The following is a 19,841-nucleotide window of genomic DNA, read 5'->3' on the forward strand; positions in this document are numbered from 1 at the left end:
GTGGGGGGAGTGGGGATGGGGGTGGGAGTGATTACAAAGGCTTCTTAGAAAATAATTTTACTTAAATTAAAAAGTGAATTCATTTCAAGAAAAACATTAATGCAAGTTCGTACAAGTTGTATTAGAATGAAGAACATGAGGGCAAAGCAGCATGCTGTGTAAACAACTGAGGTTTGGGAAACTCCGGGGGAGATTTGGGGTTTCTGAGACAGCGAGTGCCAGCAGCCAGTTGCTCTTTTATTCAGATTTTGGGACTTCTCAGCCTTGCCTTGGTCGCAGACATTGGAGCGTGCTACTGCTTCGAAAGCTGCCCCTGCCCCCCATCTCTCGGGCCACCCCCTCTTTTTGCCTGATGTGCAATTCAAGGTCCAGCAAAATTGTGAAGGTGGCAAGGACGGGGTGACTTCTGGGGTAGGGGCAGGGGGTGCACAGACTCCAGGGGAAGCAGTGTCATGGGGTAGCCACTGTCGAACTTGAACTCTTGGCCCATCTGCCAGGTGATCCCCAGTGACTTAGAGCCAATTTGATCCGACACCCACATTTCACACGTGTGGAAACTGAGGCAGGGACGGGGCGGTGTCCTCAATTTCTGAGCCAGAGGACTGTGGGCTTCGGGGTCCGTGATGACTTGAGATGGGGGTGGGAGGCGTTACTGTTAAATTGCTATTTTAACACAAACTGCAGACCTGTGCGATGTTCTGAACATCATGGTGAACGAGATGAGCTGGACCCCGACTCTCTCGGGGTTCATGTTTTTCCAAATGGCATTGGAGAGGTTTAAGCAGGAGAGTGATATGAGATGAACTATACTTGAAAAGGTTCCTCTGAGGACAAAATAGAAAATGACGTTTAGGATGTCACCATCCTCATCCTGGCGAGAGAAGTTGGCAACTTGGACCAGAGCGTTTAGGGATGGGCCCCCAAGCAGGGATGTTCCTGGGCCCCTGGCACCCAGCTTTCTGCTGTCATTCACTGTCAGTGTTGGGGTGAAGGGAACCCTCCCTTGTGATCTGCAGGCATCTGAGAGGTTCCAGAGCAAGCCCACCAGGAAGGGTCTGCCTGTCTGTTTGTCCCTTTTCCTTGGGGCCCCCAGAAACTTCCATGGATCTCAGACCACAGAGCTCTAGAATCAGTGACTTTGTCTTCAGCAGAAAGTATGAAAGAGAAGAGCGAGTCAGAGAAAATGCAAATATCTTGAATGCCTGTGATCCACCTGGCTGTTAGCATCCATAAGCTCGAATTCTGGCACAACCCTGCAGTGAGAGAGGCAGCACTGTCCCTGTTGTACAAACAAAGCAACTGAGGTGCAGAGAGTTTTAATAAGTTTCACTCTGTTACACAATTACATAAGCTAGAGCTCTGATTTGGACCCCAGCTTTAAATTCCAAAGCCCAAGTTCAGGTGCCAGGTTCGTGCCCAACACACATCTCTACTATCTACTGTGGTGCATGTGACAGACATCATTAATCTATCACAGATCTCTTGCCCTCAAAGCCTAAACGAGGCCGTAAAATCTTTCAACTCGCTGCCCTAAGCAGCCAGCATCCATTCTTTGGAACCGACACATGCCCTGACATTCATTTGCCATCCCAACATCAACGAGAACCTAGCAAGTTAGCTTCTCCCCTCAAGTCGGGCCTTGCTTGTGCTCCTGGCTTGGAGGCAGTACGAGAAAGTCAGTGGAACAACTGAGCCCTAGACCTGTCTTTCTGTGATGTTAAAGCAACCTCAGGACAGTATTCAGCAGCATCATTCCAGGAGTCACAGCCAGGCAGCACCAAGTGCTTCTCTCATTTAGTCCTTGTAAGAAGACAAGAGATGGGAACTATTACTATCCACCATTTTACAGGCGAGGAAACTGAAGCAGACTATTTGAATGCAAGCACCGTGAGTAGAAGAAATTAATCTTGGTCTCGGTTGCCATGTCATCCCAGCACCCAAACACAGTGCCCGGCACAGCACAGGATATTATCCACTAAGCGAAGGGATGAAGCAAGCAGAGGTCCGAGGCAAGCTTGGGATCACGTGGCTGGTAACCAGCAGAAATTCAAACCCAGGCCTGCCTGACTGCGCGTGCCTTTACTCTCTGCACCCCTACCTCGCCCTTTCTCCCCGTCTGTAAAAGGGGTGAGCTGGCTGCATGATTCTTTTTTATTTTTTTTTAGCAAGGTAAAATTCATGTATATGCATCATAAAATTTTATATATATATATCATGAAAGTAATCATTAACTGTTTTAAAGTGTATAATTCAGTGGCTTCAGTACATTCAAGTATTGCATAATCATCATCATTATCCAGCTCCAAACATTGTCATCCCCCCAGAAGGAGACCCCATGCTCATTAAGCTGCCCCTGGCAACCACTGATCTACTTGCTGGCTCTACAGATTTGCCCACTCGGGACATTTCATATAAATGGAGTCACGTGGTCCTTTGCATCTGACTTCTTTCACTTAGCATAATGTCTTCAATGGTTACCCATGTTGTAGCGTAGATCAGAGCTTCATTCGTGTAGACCACAGTTTGCTTATCTATTCATCTGCTGGTGGACACTTGAGTTGTTTGCATCCTGGGGTTCTCATGCCTAATTCTGCTGTGATCATTGGGGTACAAGTATCTGTTCGAGTCCCTGCTTTCGATTCTTTGGAGTACAGACATAGGCGTGGGATTACCGGCTTATATAGTAATTCTATGCCTAATGTTTTGAGGAATCTGTAATTCTTAAAGTCCACGCCATCTCCAAGACTGAGGGTTTAGTTGCTGATCCCTGACACCTTCCTCCCCGTGGGGCTCCCCTCCTTGGACCCTCCAACGTGCCCCATGGCCCTTCCCATCTTCCTTCCACCCCTCTATGATTTTCTGTCCCAGCCGCACTCTGTGCACCCAAATCCTTGACCTTTCACCCCACTGAGCATTTGTTCATGCCGTTCTCTCCCTCTGGAATGCCTCCTCTTTCTTTGGCTTCTGCAGTCTCCTAATATTTTGGGGTGCAGCTCAGGTGACACCTCGCTGGTATTGTCACACACACACCGGGAATTAATCTTTTGGGTTCCTATAGCGCCTCACTCAGAACAGAAAAATGGTCGTGCTCCCATTCGGTCTTACACAGAATTAGTTGTTCACAGTGAACTGGAAAACATTTATGTATGTATCTTGCTGGGTTATTTTAAGAATATGTTGGCACGGTGGGTGAAGCAGGCTAGCACATTAGGCTCTCCCAGTTTCCCCTCATTCCTCTGCCACTAGATTATGAGCTTCAGAAAGGGAAGGACATTTTTATCCATCTTGGCTTCTGTACCTAAGTGGTACAGTGCCATCCTATAATCGGTACTTAATTAATTTTTGTTGATTAAATTAGTGGGGCAAGAGAGTAAATGAATGACATTGGCTCTTCTGATTGTTTGAAATATAATGGGCTAAGAATTAATGTCTGGCAGAAATCAGGTTTTGCTAGAAGGTCAGTTTCAACTGCAGGCCATCGAAATGTCACTGTGGTATATTTTCCAATGTGACATTTTCTAATTGAAACTGCACAGGTGTGATTCTCACTTTTGCAGAGTATTCAGATGTTAATCTGAGAGTTCTCTGAGATTCGCACTTTCAAACACACATTTAATGGAAATTGAATTGTGTGGGATCTTAAATGGCCCTGTTAGAGGCAAATGGCTTTAAATTGAGAGACCAAAACTGCACTTTCTACACAGTTATCATGCTGCTAAAATTAACAGGCCTGCAGCGGCTTATGTTACTGATCAAAAGCGGTGGGTTCTCTGCCCGATGTGCTCAAGTGACTGATTCCTGAGTCACCGGGGTTTCAAAGAAAGAAAGAGTTTATTGCTAAGTGTGAAGGAGGAGATCAGATGGCCTATCGGCCTAAAAATCTGTTTCCCCAAACTGCAATAACTCTGATAGTTTATAGTATCAAAAGATGGGCAGGTTTTAGGATAATGAACATAATGTCTCCAGATGACGAGGTTAGAGATGATCTAATTATTGAGCATGTGTGGATTGATTACATGCTTAGTCTAGCAAGATAGTTTTGGAGTTGGGGTGGGTTAGTTCTGGACAGACTCAAGGTCCTTCATTAAGAAACATTAGGGGTGCCTTTAGTGATCACAAGACTCTAGAGTTAAAAACCAGGATAAGGGGGTGCAAATGAGGGGCAGTCACAAGGTTTTTCCAATCATGCGATAAAGGCTGTATCGTTATATAATCATTATCAGAGATCAAGGCAGCTGAATTACAGTTCAGAGATTTCAGGTATTTCCCTCTGTCTATTCTAACACACTGGAAAGTAAAAAGAAATATCTATATAATGATTCAGTAATCATAATCATTTCTTAAATCCTAACTTCTTGGTTGCCCTTGGATATACAGGAATAGATTTTTTTCCAAATCCATTGAGTTATCAAGAAAAGGGTCTTGGTTGGTTTATGGTCACACTTTCTGAATTCATGCTTTTCCTAATAAAATTTCCTTGGATGAAAAGCAATAAAATTCATTCTCTGAACTGCCTTGCTTGTATTCACCAAGTCCCGTGTCTACTGCAGTTCAGTGTTTTGTTATTCGCTGAATTGATTAAGTTGTGATGCGTCAAATCGAGGGCTTTGGGGTCAGGCAGACCCAGGCATCCTTTGACGGAGGCCAAATACCGCACCCCCTCCTGGTTTCCACTTTCTGCGCCTGAATCGGGGGAGCTGCCCGGATGGCTGAGGAGCTTGAGGGGGACGATGTCCCCTTTAGAACATCACACCACACCCCCATGCAGCCACGGCCCCCCACCCCCCAGGAACAAGCTGGGCTGGAAACACAGCTGGTTCGGGGGTCCCGGTCTCCCGGCCTGGCCGTGAGGTCCAGGAGAGAAGAGGTGCACTTGCCAAAGGAGTCCCTGGCCCAGAAGTCCTCATCCTTGGCTGCCCTGCAGGGCCTTACTCCATCTTAAGGGGTCCACCTGCAATGCAGGGTGGGGGAGGCAGTGTGGCTCCCCAGAAGCCCCATGGCTTGGGGCTCATCAGTCTGATACTCTAACCACCATGCTAGCTGGGACTCTGCAAGCAAGAAAGTCACTCAAGGTAGCTCAAGGAAGCTGGCCAAAGAGAGAGGGAGGAAGGGGGAGAAAGAAAGGAAGGGAGGGAAAGAGGGAGAGAAGGAGGGAGGGAGGGGGCAGAAGAGAGAGGGAAGAAAGGAAGGAAAGAAAGAAGGAGGGAAGGATAGGAGGAGGGATAGAGGGGTTTCTGGACTTTCTCACAAAGGCACTACGAGGATGGGAACACTTTTCCCTCGCTCCGGATGTTTCCTTCCATGTGGAGGGGCACCTTTGAGCCTGACACCCTGGCTCGCTCCTCCTGCCCCCGTCCCCTCCCACTCCCCCCCACCCCGGGGGAAAGAGGGAATCCGCCCCATCCAGGGCATCACCCAAGGCCAGGCAGTCAGCCGGGCCCAGCCGGGATCGGGAAGCAGCGTCCACCCGCACCCAGGACCCGCCTTCTCTCGAGGCTGTGTCTCTGCACAGGCCACCTCCCTCTCCACGTAAAGATCTTATCTCACTGCCCCTCCTCTCTGTGACCCCTCAAATCCCGGGACCCCGACCCACCCTGGTCCAGTAGAGCCGGGTCACACAGAGCAGACGTGGTGACTGGGTCTGCACCCTGTGGACTGGGGGAAAGCGTCTGAGAAGGGGGAGGCGTGGGGTGCACAGCAGACACCCCAAAAGGTGCCCTCCCTCCGCACCCAGTAGTGCCTCCTAGGGCCCCGTGCTACCTCCTAGGGCCCTGAGGGTGGTGTCTGCAGAGCCCTGGCCAAGAGCCTGTGCTTAGTATGTGCAATAGGTGTGCAAAGCATTGCACATAGTCAGCACACCCCAAATAGTCTTAGAATAAATGAATCCACATTGTGCTGCAAACCACTCCCTCCTTCATTCACTCTTTGCTTCCCATAACATATCCCATCACCCCATGATCTCTAGGGCAGCCACAGGACACGATGCTGCCCATCCGTCATCCCGGGTTCTGCTAGAACCCCTGCTCCTTTGCTCACCCATGCTGTGAACGCAGCGTCTTCCTGGCACTTGCGCTTGGCAAGCTACCCAACCTGCCGTCCCTCCCCGCGCCGTTCTCCTTCCAGGGTATTCAGGCCCCCTCCCAGCTGCCGCGATCTCTCTGGATCTGTGACTGTCACCCCTCGTTGCTGCTTCCTCTGGGTCTCATCCAAGTCCAAGATGGAATGTTCACCCCAACGTGGGCAAGGAGGTGTCGGGCAGGCCAGGGCCTTTCACTGAGCATCAGGAGTCATAACCTGACCCAGAATAAATCCACGCGTTAGAATCCAGTCCCGGCTCCCCCACCAGCTCGCTAGTCTCAGGCTGAGTTACACGACTTCTGAGCCTCAGTTTCCCCGTCCATGAAACGGGGAGAATCATCCTGGTGGAAGGATTCTCAGAAATGCAAGTAAAGTGCCAGCATGACGCGTGGCACGTGAGGGAGGTGCAGGAACTCAGGCCGGACACCCTCTCCCTTCCCCGCAAAGCCCTCCCCGCCCACGGGGACGTACCTGCTCCTCCTCAGTGTGTCACCGTCTCGTGTCCTCGGGGGTGTCAGCTCCAGGCCTGTGTCTTTCATTGCCGGTAGATGTGGTCGTTCCCAGGCCTGGTTCTCCTCATCGATAGTGTCTAATGCTTTCCTCTTCTCCTTGGCCTCGGCCGTCGCTTCCTGATGATTTGTATGTTTTGTAATCCTTTGTTGAAACCTGGGCATTTTGCTACTTTAGCATGTTTTAGCTGGAATTTAGACTCTGAGGAATCTGTTCCTTAAGCTTGTATCCAGTAGTGTTATGGCAGAGCTTTCCTTGAATGCCAGGAGCGAACAAAAAAAAAAAAGAAGAAGAAGGAATAAAGCAAACCTTTCCCAGTCTTTGCAGGTTGAGGTGGCAGTGCTGCCCTTCAGGGCCTGTCTGCACAGTGAGGGGAGAGGAGCTCCAGGCAGCGCATGGGGCTTCCTGATCCCATCTGCCTTATGTGTCTTGTCCCAGGCGTGCAGGCGATGGCCCTAGGGGTCCCACCCTTGACACAGACGCCAATGTCCCCTCTCCCCTGGGAGACAGTTTCCTTGGGTCCCAGGCACTGCTCTTGCCCCAGGCAGCCACGACTTAACAGCCGTCCCACAGAGCTCTGTGAGCCGCCCTCTGCACCCAGGGCACGTTCTGGGGCCGTGGGCCGTGAGGGGCCTCCTGGTTCAGTCCCTCGGGCCGCCACCAGGGAGATTCGATCAGACATCCCTGCTCCCCCCACGTGCTCCCTCTGGAACCGGGGCCAGCCGTGGCACCACAAGATCCTATCGGTTTTAAGTCGCCTTTTTCATGATCCAGCGCTTGCCCCCTCTCTGCAAGCCTTTATTTTTTATTTATTTATTTTTTTATGTGAGTCACATGGTTTATTTCTCACTTATAAGTAACATGATGGTGACATCTTCATAAGCATACACATTATAGAAGAAATGATACAATGTTTTTGAAAACTATTATATTCAATACTTTCATATACAAATTAAAGCAGCAAATGTATAAGAAAGGCAAAGTTCTCTTTAAAAGACAACATATTTCTGATATTTGCTTATACATAAAATATGTAAGTATATATTTAATTTTTATTCTCATTGATAGCACAAAAACAAGAGATAAGGTCTTTTGACTATAAATTTGCTTTTGAAATTTATCTTAAAAGATACAGAAATTGGTACCAGAAATGACCTCAAGTCTACATAAACCAAGTAACACTGAAGCCAAAAATGACCCCAGGTCTACATAGACCAAATATCATGGAAGAAATAGAAAAAATTAGTAATAGAGCTCTTGGTCAAAAAATAAAACAAGCAAACAAACAAGCCCAGGAGATTCTCAAGAGAATCTTAACATATATTTAAAAACTATAAACTCTGAATGCTTCCTAGAACTATTCAAAAACATACAAAAATAAGGAAAACTTCCAAATTTTCTCTGGAAGGAAGTAGAACACTAATTCTAAAACCTGAAAATAAATGCATTAAAAAAGAAACTACACACACATCTTACTTGTGAAAAAAAATCCAAATAATAGACTCAAACAATAATAATATACAATGTATCTTTACTGTAGTGATTTTAAAATATATTCCACAAATTCTTTTTTTATCTTCATTTTATTGAGATATATTCACATACCACTCAGTCATACAAAACAAATCGTACATTCAATTGTTCACGGTACCATTACATAGTTGTACATTCATCACCTAAATCAGTCCCTGACACCTTCATTAGCGCACACACAAAAATAAGTATAATAATTAAAGTGAAAAAGAGCAATTGAAGTAAAAAAGAACACTGGGTACCTTTATCTATTTGTTTGTTTCCTTCTCCTGTTTTTCTACTCATCCATCCATAAACTAGACAAAGTGGAGTGTGGTCCTTATGGCTTTCCCAATCCCATTGTCACCCCTCATAAGCTACATTTTTATACAATTGTCTTCGAGATTCATGGGTTCTGGGCCAGGGCCGCTTCATTCCTGGTGTGTGTTTTGCGGTTTCCCTGCCGGGGCCCCTCCATCCTGCAGAGTACAGCCTTGGCTTTGCTGGCCGGGGTGGACAGTACCTGGGATGGACCTGGCCAGATCCCTTGCAGAAAGACCCAAACCTCTGCCCCCTTCTCTGTTTTTCCATTTGGGAAACAGGTTCAGTTACCCTCCCTGGACCGTGCTGGGGGTGGAAGGAGGTGGGCTTGGATTAAAGTGTATATTCTGAATGAAAGCCGGAAGAGCCTTCTCGACTGTGTGGGAAACTGTTGGGGGTCGGTGGGATACCTGGCTGGGAGGAGGGTGCTGTTTGCCGGCCTCAGCCTGCATTTCTGGTTTCTTTCAGGACTGAGGCGCCTGGCCGGGGCTCTGTGGCTGAAGGGCAGGACCATGGCCTCCATGTTGTTCACCCGGCAGCTGGCCAGTGGCATCCAGCACACCTACCGTCTGCTCAGGCCCGGTAAGCCCCCAGGGGGGTCTTTGTAGGAGCTGGACCTGCTGGGGAGAGAGATCCTGGGACCAAAGGGGCCCTTGGAGATAGAGGCAGCAGCCAGCCAGGGTGCCGGGGCTGTCCTCAGTGTAAATGATCGTCCCACCATCCCCCGTAAAACTCCCCCTCTGCTATCCCCTTCCCATCTACCCTCGGCCACATGTTTTACTGTCCCCAGGTGGTCAGCTCTGCGGTCTGAAAGGAGGTGGCGCATCCCCGAGCCCCTCTGCCTGCCTGTATGTGGTGGCCTCGCAGGGAACACTGGGGACACGAGGCTGGGGTTGCTGCCCAGGAGTGTACATGACCCTGATGGTCTTCATGATTGACGTGAAGGTCAGCCATGCTTCAAGGGCACCAGCTGGTCAGGAGGTGCCCCCAGGCCTGCAGCCCCCACACAGCCCTGTCCCTCACCTCGGCACACCCCACATCCACCCAGCCACCAGCACTGGCTCCCTCTTCTGCCACAGTCTGTCTCAAATCCTCAGCCTTCCCGCCTGTGCCCAAACCTGGGCCGTTTAGGCAAGTGAGTCTAATCCATGGGCAGAGCTTCTGCAAGCCTCCCTGAATCCCCATTTTACAGGCAAGGAAACTGAGGCTCAGAGAAGCCAAGGAACTCACCCAAGTGCACAAGGCAGTGAGTGGAGGGACCCCGTGAATGCAAACCTGTCTGGCTCCCAGTGCGGAGTTACAGCCCCCCTCACCATGGGACCCTGCGGGACCCTGGGAGGGAGTGGCTAACACACGCCTCCTCTAGGGCCCTGTGCCTGTCTGGATGTGTTATGTCCCCCAAAATGACATGGTCTTTAATGCAGTCTTGTGGGGGCAGGCATGTTATGTTGTTAGGTTGGAATCCTTTGATTGTTTCCATGGAGATGTGACTCAATCAACTGGGAGTGAAACGTTTGATTGGATAATTTCCATGGAAGTATGGACCCCACCTGTTCAGGGTGGATCTTGACTTAATCACTGGAGTCTTTCTTATAAAAGAGCTCACGAACAGAAAGAGCTCAGAGCAGCTGAGAGAATCATTTTGAAGAGCAGCTGAGAGAGACATTTTGGAGACGGCTGCTGAAAGCAGACTTTTGGTAATGCTTCGGAGATGCTAGCCCAGAGTTTGCTCCAGAGAAGCTAAGAGAGGACAAAACACCCCAAGAGGAACATTTTGAAGAACGCACAGGAGCTGAGAGAGGAGCTGGAACACAATCCAGAATCAGCAGACACCAGCCACGTGCCTCCCAGCTAACAGAGGTTTTCCAGATGCCATTGGCCATCCTCCAGTGAAGGTACCCGATTGTCCTTGGATACTTTATGGCCTTAAGACTGTAACTGTGTAAACAAATAAACCTCGTTTATAAAAGCCAGTCCCTTTCTGGTATTTTGCATAACGGCAGCATTAGCAAACCAGTACAGGACCCCTGCAACTGGGCTCCTGCAGGGACATGAACAGCTCTGGCTCTGCCCTGGCAACAAGATCAGTTCAGGGAACACAATGAGCCTCCAGCTCTGTCCCCAATTCCCTGAGTCCCTGTGCTTGTCGCCATGGCCTTTTCTGATTGCTGTCGGTCCTGTCTGCCTTCAAAATACCAGCTGCTGGCAGTGCCCTTGGTTTGCCTGTTCAATGATGATACTTACAGGAGATAGAGGGCAGGGGTGCTCAGCCTCTCCCAGCAGTGTTCGTAAGTTTTATTTTTAAATAAGCTTTTTAGTTTGGAATAATTTAAATGTACCGAGAAGTTGTAAATGGAGTACAGAGAGTTCTGGTGAACCCTCACCCAGCTTCCCCTGCTGCTAACCTCTTACATCAACAGGGTGCATTTGTCACAACTAAACAAACCGACCGTGGTCCACTGGTGGTAATCAGCTCCAGGCTTTATGTGGATGTCACCAGTTTTTCCATCAATGTCCTTCTTCTGTCTGTATGAGTTTCCTGTGGCCACTGCAACAGATTACCCCAAACTGGGTGGCTTAATGCGGCAGAGATGTGTTGTCTCCCAGTTTGGAGGCCACAAGTCCCCAAGTCAGCAGCTCCGGGCTCCCTCTGACGCCTGAAGGGAGAAATCTGGCCCCTGCCGCTCTCCTGGCCCCTGGCGGTGGCTGCGTCCCTCCAGGCTCGTGGCTGTGGCCTCCTTTCTGTGTCTGTCTCTCTGTCTCTGGGTTTCTTCTCCCCTTTTTTTGAGACCCCTGTCCTATTGGGTTAGCTCCCACACACACACACTCCGGTAGGACTTTAGCTCGCCTGATTCCATCTGTAACAATCCTGTATCCAAGTAAGCTCACATTCTGGCATGCTGGCGTTAGGACTTAACCATGCCCTTTTGGGGAACACAACTCAACCCCTAACCCCATCCTCAGATCCCATCCAGGGGACCTTTGCGTTAGGTTTCTCTGTCTTTCCTTGCTTTTCTTGACCTTGACAGTCTTGAGGAGTTACTAGTCTGTTTTGAGGTTTTGTGTCACGTTATTATTTGTTTGTAAGAGATGCATATTAATGTTTACCCATCATTATGTTAAAAATAAGCCCAAACCAGAATGAGGCAGATGTGGTGTGTTCGGAGTAGAAGATTCGTTGATTCCGTGGCTGATACCGCTGAGCACTTTCTCGCTCCAGGGGAAAGAGGCGGCCCTGTGGGGCTCCAGCCTGGGGGTGCCCCTGGCACCCCTGTGAAGGGCATTCTCAAGGACAGCTGAGCCTTCTGCAGCTGGCAACATGGAAAAAGCACTGGAGAAGTCTCCTAAGATCGGGCCGCTAGCGTCTCCACGTGTCGGCCAAGCGAGCCTAATCAATGCACAGAAGCTCTCCAAGCCTGTTCCTCATCAGGAAAGTGGGGATGACAAGATCTTCCCTGCTTCTGTGTGAAAAGAAACAGTTCATAGGAAAGCCCTTCATTTGTATTTACATTTAGGAGTGGGCATCCCTAACTCCCAGTTTACAAGAGTGAAACATACAGAACACGATGTGTAAGAGGAAATGGCCAGATCACAGAGTAACTCAGGTGAAAGTTGAATCTTTCATGGTATCGCTTGCCAAATTTAGAAAACCAGCAAGCCTTTTCTTTTCTTTTCACCTATGCATTTGACGTATATAGTATCCTATAGTGGACTATTTTTTTAATATTAAAAATGCAATGTTGACAGAGATACAGGAATATGTCCATAGTCACACTGCTGGTGAGCAAGTAACAACCAGGTTAAAAAATGATAGGAATAATAGCTTGTGTTTAACCCATTCAGTCTTTGCCACAACTGCATAAGGTAGAGGAAACTGAGACTCAGAGAATGTAAGTAACTTGTCCAGAGTCACAGAACTAGCCAGGCTTCGAGCTGAGCCAGTCTGGCTCCAGGACCCTCAAGCTTAACAACTGTATTAGTTATCCACTGCCGCATAACAAATACCCCCAAACTTAGGTGCTTACAATAATGGATGTTTATTATCTCACAGCTTCGGTGGGTCAGGAATGCTCTGGCTCGGCCTCTTGCGAAGGTGCAGCCCAGCTTTGGCCAGGGCTGTAGGCTCATCCGAAACCCAATTCGGGGATTGGGGATCCACTTCCAAGCTCAGCCACATGGCTGTAGCTGGATTCAGTTCCTCATGGAGGCCACCCTCAGCTCCTCACCTTGAGGACCTCTTCCTAGAGCAGCTCAGAGCGTGGCAGCAGCTTCCTCGGAGTGAGAAATGAGATGGAGTGAGGGCGTGCAAGACGGGACCTGCAGCCATGACCTTGGGTTTGGCCGGGGTCTCATGGAACCCTTGCCCTTTGGGGAAATGACTTCCATTTATCACTCAGCATAAAGATCAAGAAGGCATTAAAAATTTGATGGCTGTTTGTATAGTCTGGAATTAAAAATTGACTCTCTGGGTTGGCACGGCCACCAAAGGCCGTGAGCATCATTATCAGGCCTCGAGGCCTCAGCTGGTGGACCACTTGCCCACTGCGTCTGGTTTTGTGTGCCAAGGACAAACTCTGCCTTCTAGATACGTGCTTTTGTTCATGAGGGAAAATGCTGGATCACTGGATATTAATTCAAACTTGTTTTTGCTTCCTTGTGTTTCTGATGATAACTTGCCTTTAGGGGAGGCAGGACTGTCTGGCTGCAAATGTTCCATTTGAAAGACCCGGCACTGGTGAGGTCAGAGATGGTATCAGTTGCATTCACAATGTCTAGGAAAAAGGTCAGACATGTACTGGCTGTGGAACCTTGGGCAAGTTACTTAACCTCTCTGAGCCTTAGTGTCTCCTTGTGTAATATGGGAATAATAGTTACATTTACCTTGTTAGAGGGTTGGGAAGCTCAGATGAGACAATCTGTGTAAATTGTTCAGCCAAATGCCTGTTATGCCCCCATAAATTCTCAATAAATGGTCTTCTCCTTGATATAAGAGAACCCAGGAGGCCTTTCAAATCTTGTTCTTTTTCCTGTGGTTTATGACATTATATGCCAGCATTAGGTGAACGTTCATTTTATGGGTTACCTGGTCTGTTTCCTCCACAAGTCAAAATTGAGGTATAGGAGGAAAAGCAGAAATACTGGAGTTGAACAAACCTGGGTTCAAATCCTGGTTCTGTACCTCACCAGCTGTGTGACATTGGGAAAGTTGCCTAACCTCTCTGATCCTCATCTGTAAGACGGGAACGACAATACCTTTCTCACAGGAGGGCTGTGGATTAAATGAAAGCAGTAGATGGGAGTTAGCCTAGGTAGGGCCTGCCTAGCACGCAGTAGGAGCTGAATATGTGTAAGGTTCTTTCTTTTCCCTTTTCGGATACCATGGTTTCCGACAAAACTTACCAGGCTCTGTTTTTCAGGATCTCCACCCCCAGCAGACCTTTGCCCGCATCCATCCATCACACACAGAGACTTGGCACATGGAGGGGCTGACGCAGTTGGAGGAGCACGGCTGGCCCTTGGCATCTCTGATCCCGGCTCCCAGTGGGCCAGTTCCTGCCCATCTCCCCCACCAGCCTGTGTCCTCCACCTCCCAGCTCCTGTTTGCTCATAGTCTCGGCCTCCTCTTACCTGCAGCTCCCGTTTGATCCTGGACACCCCTGCAGCTCCCACTGCTAACTGCCTCTCTTCCTAGTACTTCCACTTTCAAATTCCCAAGAACTCTGATTGCCACCATGCAGCGGGAACGGTCAAAACACTTTCTGGAGAAAGGAAGGGCAGACTGTGTGTCCTTATTCGAGGACAGCTTCTCCCTTTCCCCCTTTTCTGGAAATGAAGCAAGCTCAACACTAGTTAAGAGCTAGTTTTATCAAAATACGCATCCCTGTTCTGTATGGGTCTGGTTAGAATCGGTCTTGGCCGGTAGCCCTGAGTTCTGGCCGAGGAAAGGATAAACACTTTAGGGTAGAAAGTCACTAATGCTGCATGACCTTTAACTCCCTTTTAGTGGAATAAGCACTCTTGGGAATTCCCTTTTCATTTCAAGATCAAACAGAAGAAATAAAAGCTGGTTTCTTCATGACGTAAAATATGCGCAAGTCTTGTATTTTAACTGGAATTCATGTTCTAAGGGCTCCACTATAATGCATAATTATTTCAGAAATCTTGTTTGAGCTCCAAAGCAATTATGGAATATTAAGAATGCGTTTCAACATGGTTTCAAACCTCATGGTTTTGTACAGATCTGCAGGTTGTGTGTGTGAGAGTGTATGAGATGCAGTGGAGGAAATTACTTCTCAGGATCATATAAAGATGAAATGAGGTCAAGTGTATGGTTTATATAAAGGGTCTACTGATTCCCTGGTTTGACACAATTATGGTAGCCCAAGTAAGAGGAACTGACATTTCCCAGTCACCAAATATGGTACCAGGAAGGCAGACAATGACATAAAAAGGTTTTCCTGAGGTCACCGACTGGAAATCATTACACACGTATCTTGGATTCACTCTTGATGTTTTTCACTCCTGAGTCAACAAGGCTTCTCTTTGTGTTCCAGAAACTTGATGAGCTAAAAAGCCTTGTGGGGGTAGCCTGGGAAAGCAAACAACCTTTATAAGGTTATACCTATGCCAAAATGCAGAACAAGTTACAAACATGTGACTTGGCGACCCAATTTTTTAAATGCAAATTATCTGTAAGTCAGGATCACCTGAATTTAAACATTTGATATTTACCTCCCGGGTGGTTTCGGTTGTCACAGTTAGGGGGGAGTAGGTGGTTGCTACTGGCGTCTCGTGGGTAGAGGCCAAGGATGCTGCTAAAGATCCCACAACGCACAGGCCAGCCCCCCGCAGCAAAGAATTATTCTGCTCAAAATGTCAGTAGTTGCTGAGGTTGAGAAACCCTGCCTGTATATGCATTTGGATATAGATTAATTTCTTACAAAATTTGGATAATTTTTATGATCTGATTTTTCACACAATAATACGTGGCCATCTATGTATATCTAAAAATGTCAGAGGTTTCTACCTTAAAGTGCAGTGCCTATCCCTTTATCCAGTGTATGGATGGATGAGTAGAAAAATGGGGACAAAAACTAAATGAAAAATAGGGTGGGATAGGGGGAGGATGATTTGGGTGTTCTTTTTTATTTTTATTTTTTATTCTTATTCTGATTCTGGTATAAGGAAAATGTTCAAAAATAGATTGGGGTGATGAATGCACAACTATTTGATGGTACTTTGAACAGTTGATTGTACACCATGGATGACTGTATGGTATGTGAATATATCTCAATAAAACTGAATTTTTAAAAAAAGTGCAGTGCCTCATATTCTACTGCCCGTGACAGGAACACTTCACTAAATGCCGTTTTATTTAACCAACGTCCATCGCTGAACATTTAAGTCATTTTCTCTTTGTTGTTGCTATTATAGACAATACTTTGCCGATTAAAAAAACAAAACAAAACCTTTTTTTAACAGACTTTATTTTTTAGAGCAGTTTTAGGTTTACAGAAAAATTGTGCAGGAAGTGCAGAGTCACCATTTATACCCTCTCCGCCACCCGACCCCACAAACAGGGTTTCTTTTATTGTTAGCATCTTGCGTTAGTGTGATACATTTGTTACAATTGATGTGCCAATGTTGTTACATTATTGTTAACAAAGTCCATAGTTTACATTAGCCTTCCCTCTTTATGTGGTACAGTTCTAAGGGTTTTGACAAATCCATAATGTCCTGTGTCCACCAAGACAGTATCATACAGAATAGCTTCACTGCCTAAAAATTCCCAGTGCTTCCCCGCTGGCCGCTGGCAGCCACTGGTCTTTTCGCTCTCTCTCTAGTTTTGCCTTTTGCAGAATGGCATATCTTTGGAATCACACAGGATGCAGTCTTTTCAGACTGGCTTCTGGCACTCAGCAGCATGCATTTAAGATTCCTTGGTATTTTGTCCTAGCTCGGTTGCTCCTAATTTTTTGTCACTGAAAAATACTCCCTTGTCTGGATGTACCACGGTTTGTTTTGCCGTTCACCCACTGAAGGACATCTTGGCTGCTTCCAGTTTTTAGCCATTGTGAGAGAAGCTGCTATAAACATTCACATTCAGGTTTTTGCATGGATGTAAGTTTTCAACTCATTTGGGTAAATACCTAGGATCACTTTTGCTGAATAGTCTGATAAAGCTGTGTTTAGCTTTGTAAGAAGTAACCAGGCTCTTCCCAAGTGCCTGTACCATTTTGCATTCCCACCAGCAATAATGTTGCTCCACATAATATGAGGAATGTTTTTGACCAACATCTTTGCACACTGGTCCCATTATTTTCTAAGAATAAACCCTGAGAAAATGAAAATGCTTCTTCGAAAGGGATGGGAAGCTGGAGGTGTGTGGGTGGTCTTGCTGGGCTGGGCTGGGGGTCCTGGCACCGCCTCCAACAGGGGCACTGGGGGTCTGGTAGGGAGAACCCCCTTTCTATCCCCTGTGACCCGGGCTGCTTGTCCTCCTTGTTTACTGCAGGCTCCAGACACATCAGTCAAGCCGCAGCCAAAGTCGACGTGGAATTTGATTACGATGGGCCTCTGATGAAGACGGAAGTCCCAGGGCCTAGATCTCAGGTGAGTCGAGCATACCTGAGTGGCATGTTCTGGAAAAGAGAAAAAGAGTTCTGTGAGGCAAGAACACAGCCGAGCTCAGGGACCTGCCTTGTTAACTGCTTCCGGAAGCTTCCCGCTAGGGATTTGGTCACATTAAAATAGGCCTAGGAGCGCTAGCGCTGCAGACACCTTGGGCAAATCACTTCATCTCTCAGGGCCTCAGTTTCCTCATCTGCAAAGTGGGCACAGGATTGTTGGAGGGTTGGAGATTGTGTGAACGAGGGCCATTTATGGCATCATGTCAGACCTCAAATAGGGGCCCAAAAGGGTTTTCCTCTTACTATTCTTGTGAAATCTTCTAGGAAGGCTCTGGCTGCTCAGTCTCTCTCTCTCTCTCCCTCTCTCTCTCTCCCTCTCTCCCTCTCTCTCCCTCCCTCTTTCTCTCTCTCTCTCTCTTTTTCTGTCTTACTCTTTGTCTCCATTATGAGAATAGCCAGAGAGGCCACACACATTTTAACTACAATTTACCCCCCACACTCTGATTAATTCATAGTGATGTCAAGAGCACTGTGTTAAGAAAGATTCTGAGGGTGCTTCCAGGCTCTGCAGAAAAGAGTTCAGTGATCTATTGGCACTGTCTGCCTTGGATGCAGAAGGGAAGAGTGGTCGTGGGAGTCAGGCTGTCGTTCAGTTTTCAATGCCTTTAAAGGATAATACAACCTTTTCTATTTTCTCTTACCATGCCTCCTAACAGCGTCTCTTCTTGCCAGAACTTCTACTCCAATTCCCCTAAATATCACCAGTTTTATACCCTATCAGACATATGATGGAGATGATAAGGTGGCAGGGGAAAGTAACTGACAGTTTGAGGGAGAAGAGAGAAAGGGGAATATTCCCATGTTATAAGCAGAGCTAGAATAGCCATATGAACAGTGAGATGCTGGTGCAGATGTAAAATGCGTGGCTCATTCTACCATCATAAATCAGAGAAGGCTTCGCAAAGGAGATGTATCAGTTACCTATTGCCTCAAAAATGCTATGTAACAAATAACCACAAAACCTCAGTAGCATACAGCACTGGTGTTTGTTGCTCATGTATCGAGGACTAACTGGGGGTTGGACAGGCAACTCTGCTGGGCTCACCTGTGTGCCTGACAGCCAGCTGTCTGGGGTTGTTGGGGTGACTTGACTCTGCCCCTTGTGTCTCATCCCCCAGCATGGTAGGCTGGGCTTATTCTCAGGGCAATGGCCGAAGTGCAAAATAGCCAGAGGAAAGCCTGGGGGTCTCTGGGGGCCCAGGCTCCACATGGGCCCTCCATCGCTTCCACCACATTTGTTGGCCAAGCAAGTCACATGGCTGAGTCCAGAGTCAAGGGGTGGGTAGAAAATGTCACTAACCAAGGGAGAACTCAGCCGTGTTACACGGCACAGGGCATAGATTCAGGGTGGATGAAGAATTAAGGCCATTTCTGCAATTCACAGTAGGGGCTGACCAAAAAAATGGAATTTTAAAACAATACCATTTACTATGGCATCAAAAAATGCCAAATGTCCTTGAGATTGATCTTGAAGGATAAGGAGGAAGAATTTGCCCAAGGAGGATAGTCTCTTCTTTGCAAGGGGAATGTGGAGAGCATGCGGGGGTGACAATACATGGCATCCATGAAATTAGACACCACTGGGTGTCTGAGGCCCTGGAGAATGTTAGTGTGTGAGACAGAAGAGACCCTGGATGCAGCTGCGAAGGGAGGTTGGGGACAGATCACAAAGGGTCTTTTCACTGGGCTTGGAAAGACATGAAAGACTTTTAAGCTGCTTTGGCACGAGTGTGTCCTATACTCTAAGGCTTGTGTTCTTGTCTCCTGCAGGAGTTAATGAAACAGCTGAATATAATTCAGGTAAGTGGGGATCAAGAAGTATTCAGTGCATCACTTCTGTATTTCAATGTAGCTTAAATGTGCTGGCTCTTTTTAAAAGATTGGAGTTGACTTTTATTCTAAAACTTTTTTTCACTCTCCCTCCTGGTTTCTTCTTTTATCTGTTGGTTATTTATGAGTGTGTTGTTTAATTTTCACATGCTTGTGGATTTCCCAAATTTCTTTCTGTTACTGGTTTCTAATTTCATTCCATTATGGTTGGAGAACCTATTTTGTATGATTTCGGTCCCTTTAAATTTATTGAGACTTTTTAATGGCCTGGTTTATGGTCTATCCTAGAGAATGTTCCATGTTTAAAAAGAATGTGTATTTATTCTGGTGGTGTTGGGTAGAGAGTTCTATAATTGTCTTTTAGGTCTAGTTGGTTTCAAGTGTTGTTCAAGTCTTCTCATTCCTTATTGATCTTCTATCTAGTTGCTCTCTATTATTGAAAACAGAATATTGAAGTCTCCAATACTTATTGTTGAATTGTCTATTTTTCCCCTTAATTTTGTCAGTTTTTGCTTCATGTATTTTAGAACCTTGTTCTTAGTTTCATATATGTTTACAATTGTCATATCTTCTTGGTAAATTGACCCCTTTTTCATTACAAAATGTCTCTCTTTATCTCTAGTAACATTTTTTGTTGTTATTTTCATGATAAATCTTTTTCCTTCCTTTTACTTTCAACCTATTTGTCTCTTTGAGTCTAAAGTGTTTCTCTTGTAGACTGCATATAGTTGAATGCTGGTTTATTTTTTTATCCAGTCTGACAATCTCTGCCTTTTGATTAGATTGTTTAAACAATTCACTTTTAATATTATTGATTTGGTTGTGCTTATGTCTACCATTTTACTTTTTGTTCTCTCTCTGTCTTGTGTCTTTTTTGTTCCTCCATTCCTCATTTACTGC

At 46.8% G+C, this 19,841-nt stretch overlaps 1 protein-coding gene across 3 annotated transcripts in view; it reads left to right on the forward strand.

The window, feature by feature from the left end:
• The window catches only part of ABAT (4-aminobutyrate aminotransferase), an 87,996-nt gene that overhangs the window by 36,204 nt on the left and 31,951 nt on the right, over positions 1–19,841 (forward strand). For all 3 annotated transcript variants that reach the window (XM_037813924.1, XM_037813926.1, XM_037813925.1), the window contains exons 2-4: positions 8,890–9,003; positions 16,937–17,034; positions 18,882–18,911. In XM_037813924.1, the coding sequence (XP_037669852.1) occupies positions 8,934–9,003; positions 16,937–17,034; positions 18,882–18,911 (198 nt within the window). In that variant the 5' untranslated portion in view covers positions 8,890–8,933. The remainder of the gene's footprint in view (positions 1–8,889; positions 9,004–16,936; positions 17,035–18,881; positions 18,912–19,841) is intronic.

This window comes from Choloepus didactylus, chromosome 21, assembly GCF_015220235.1.
Source record: "Choloepus didactylus isolate mChoDid1 chromosome 21, mChoDid1.pri, whole genome shotgun sequence".
Taxonomy (NCBI): domain Eukaryota; kingdom Metazoa; phylum Chordata; class Mammalia; order Pilosa; family Megalonychidae; genus Choloepus; species Choloepus didactylus.